This window comes from Zerene cesonia, chromosome 16 (assembly GCF_012273895.1).
Source record: "Zerene cesonia ecotype Mississippi chromosome 16, Zerene_cesonia_1.1, whole genome shotgun sequence".
Taxonomy (NCBI): Eukaryota; Metazoa; Arthropoda; class Insecta; order Lepidoptera; family Pieridae; genus Zerene; species Zerene cesonia.
The window spans coordinates 1,232,918-1,236,408 of record NC_052117.1 but is presented as its reverse complement, the minus strand read 5'-3'; the positions used below and the strand labels follow the sequence as shown (position 1 = coordinate 1,236,408).

The following is a 3,491-nucleotide window of genomic DNA, read 5'->3' as shown; positions in this document are numbered from 1 at the left end:
ATATATTATAACTAGCAGTCCGCCTAGGCTTCGCCCGTGGTACATATAGAGCCTAATCCTCAATAAATGGGCTATCTAACACTGAAAGAAATTTTCAATTCGAACCAGTAGTTCCTGAGATTTGTACGTTCAAACAAACCAACAAACTCTTCAGCTTTATAATTTTAGTATAGATGTAATTTAAATATTTTAACTCTACGAATGTATACAGACAATTAAAACTTATTTAAAAGGGCAATATTATATAAATAAAAATAAATAATAATTCTCATCAATACTTATAACACACTTTTTTATAAAAACTAAAAATAAATAATAATTCTCATCAAAATTTTATGTATTTGTAAACAAACAATCTGAATACATTACAATAACAATAATCGTTTATTCGCAACATGTGCGCGCCATTTTCCTGAAACATTTGCACGGCTGTAACGCGCTTCCGGTCCAGCATAGATTATTAAAACTATTACATCAGATACATCCCCTTTTAAACAAATGAATACTTTATCGAATAATATTTTAAATTTAAATAATTACAAAGTATATGCATACTTCTAGACCTGTGGTAAAAAATACCACATGTACGGAAAAAAACGTAGTGCTCGGGAGTTATTTCATAACTAAATACTTTATAATAATTTATTTATTCCTATAATATTGAGGAACTTGAAAACCTTGTAACCATGTCACCTCTTACAGTTCGTTGACAAAACTATTAAAATAAATTACAATCCATGAATGAATCAATACTACAATTGCCTCTCATATCTATGTGTGTGTACTCTTTGACCGGCGCGGACGCATTATAAAGAAGTATAAGGTCGCATTACTCAGCCCATCCGATCGGTCAGTTTGCCGCGAACGCGCGAGTCGTCGATTTCGTTAGCGCGCGAATTATTACATATAAAACAAAATGTTGTTTTACTTTTTCACAGCTGTGTTACTGTCCAGTGCACACGCTAAGTTTTATAAAGATTGTGGTGAGTAATAAGTTATTATATCTATAATATTTTTTTCAAATTGGCCTTATTAATAAATTGCTCCAAAATATTAACTGCAATAAGAATGATTTCAGTGGTGTGAGTCATTTAACAATGTTTAAATTGACCTAATGCGTAACTATGCAAGACATCATTGTTTTATAGGCTTTTGACATCACATAAAATTAAACTATTTATAAATACCACAATCAAGAAATCTTTACATATAATTTATTATCTTTAATAGTCTAATTAAAAAGTATCCGATTAGTAAGTTTAATTTTAGGTTCAATGTCCCCAAATATAATTGAAATGGAAGATAATAAGTGAGTTATATTATTATTAATAACATAATATGCACCAAGCAATATTGGTGACTGGTAGGTATATATAACTCAGTGTTTATCTGGGGACGCAGATGTTATACATTCAGTCTGTTTAAAAAGTGGAGTGGCTACCTATGTAGACTAAGGCCAATTAGAACAAAATCTTGTTTTGTTCTTATTTATGTACATTGGGACTATTCTTCATTATCTGTGGAGTTGCAATTTAAAAAAACGAGAATACACGAAAATATTAATAATATGGATAATTTTTTGGTTTATGTGATAAGTTTAGCGGTCATAATATATTTCTAGAAATTACATTTTGAGTAATCGATTACTCAAAATGTCAAAACGAATGTTCTTTTTATTTTTGAAAGCAAATCCACAATTTCTTCCACTTCCTTTAGTCTATGGAATCGGAAAAGAAAATTTTTGAAAACCGAATTTGCATTTTGCAACAACGAATTCGAAATTGCGAAAAAATAATAAAGATTGTAACAACTCTGCACTATCATTCTGCGAATATGGTACCTACACAATGGAAAACCATTTTATTTTATTATGTTTTTGTTCCTAAAACTTTATTTCCTAACAATAATATAATTTGTCGCGCTTCATAGTTCATTGTTTGCCAAACCGACCTTTATCATTCGTTCTGCTACATATCGGAAGCGTAATCACTGGCCATTGTTGTTGTATTGATTAATTTTAGAGAAATAATTTTATCGGTCTTTACTATTGAATGAAACATTTATTATTACATTTGCAAATCTCTCTTAATCTTACACCTGTTTATTCACGCCTAATATATAAAGTTTTGCGTTAAGGGCCTTACCTATTTCATGTTGTATTTCTTATTTATATTGTCTTCGCTCCTTGTTTACTATATTGTGTTTTTGTACAAAATACTAAAATGGAATAACAGTTGTTTTTTTAGAAAATTAAATGCATAACTGGCTTAATACAATTACTGGGAGAAATGAGACACAGAAGACTAGCAAATATATAATAATTACGCTTTCATTTTTCCCTTAAAAATGTCAGCAAAGGTGAAAAAGCGGAAAAGTACTCTATTCTAACGTACTAAAAAACACAAACTTCTGTTAAACTAAAGCGAAACAATGATTACAAATACTCGAGTAATGAAATACTTATATAAATTCCTGCATTTCAGTCTTAATCATGTCGTAATATAACACGTACCTAGTTGAATAAATCGTAAAACACATATTTTTAATTCTTTCACGCACGTGTCGTATTTGAATTTTGAATCATCAAAAAGTTCGTTATAAATATACAAGATCTTTTGTTATCTGCATTCCGAAAAAGGTTATCTATTTGTAGATAAAATACGTATTATGAGACGCATAGTCTTTTATATACAGCGTCAAAATATAAATGCAAATAAAAACATAAAAATGACAAGTGAGTCGTTACCAAACCCTCTACAACTAATTACAAACATAATTTATTTTTAAATCTCCTGTAATGAATCCCTACAAAATTATTATTTTATTGAGGTAAGTGAGATGATATGACTATGAGATTACGATGTGATCCTGTAACAGGAATAAAGGGTAGAAGTAAGTACTTAGCAGCTGATATTTAGGATGAACTTTCTATGAAAATTCCAAATTCATAAATTAAATTCTACGTTCTGCAATTAAAAAAATGAAATGAATAAATTTAAAAAGCGATTAATTTAAAAATAATGTCAGTTGAACTCTTTGAATGGTTTGTTATTAATAAAAATAAGCTTCGGGTTTTCCAAGCAGGCCTTCACAGGCCTTGGGGTGACTATTAGGGGGAATAAAAATGAATAGAAAATTATCCTGTTATAAAGGCGTTAAATGCTTACAAAAAATTCCCGCGTAAACGCTATTGTGAGAAGGTTATCAAAAGCCAATTTCGATCTTAATTCTTATAATTTTGATTACGTTTAAGTCATTTCATTTTATATGAAATTTAATATATGTTTTATGTCTTCAGATATGTATAATAATTTTCAATTTTATTTACCGAATAACATACTTACGGATTTTCTGAAAATGTATTCATAAAAGTAAGGAAATTTAAATTAAATTGAGTTTATCAGTGTTATTTCTTCTTAAATTCTTTACTAGCGGTCCGCCCTGGCTTTGCCCGTGGTACCTGTGATTAGTGCGTTCAAACAAACAAACTC

The 3,491-nt window shown here is 29.4% G+C and overlaps 1 protein-coding gene across 1 annotated transcript in view; it reads left to right on the top strand.

Moving 5' to 3' along the window:
- The first annotated feature begins 819 nt into the window (after positions 1-819).
- Positions 820-3,491, top strand: part of LOC119832997 (ecdysteroid-regulated 16 kDa protein-like) — a 6,026-nt gene continuing 3,354 nt past the window's right edge. Inside the window, exon 1 of the mRNA XM_038356866.1 lies at positions 820-983. Within this exon, the coding sequence (XP_038212794.1) occupies positions 917-983 (67 nt within the window). The 5' untranslated portion in view covers positions 820-916. The remainder of the gene's footprint in view (positions 984-3,491) is intronic.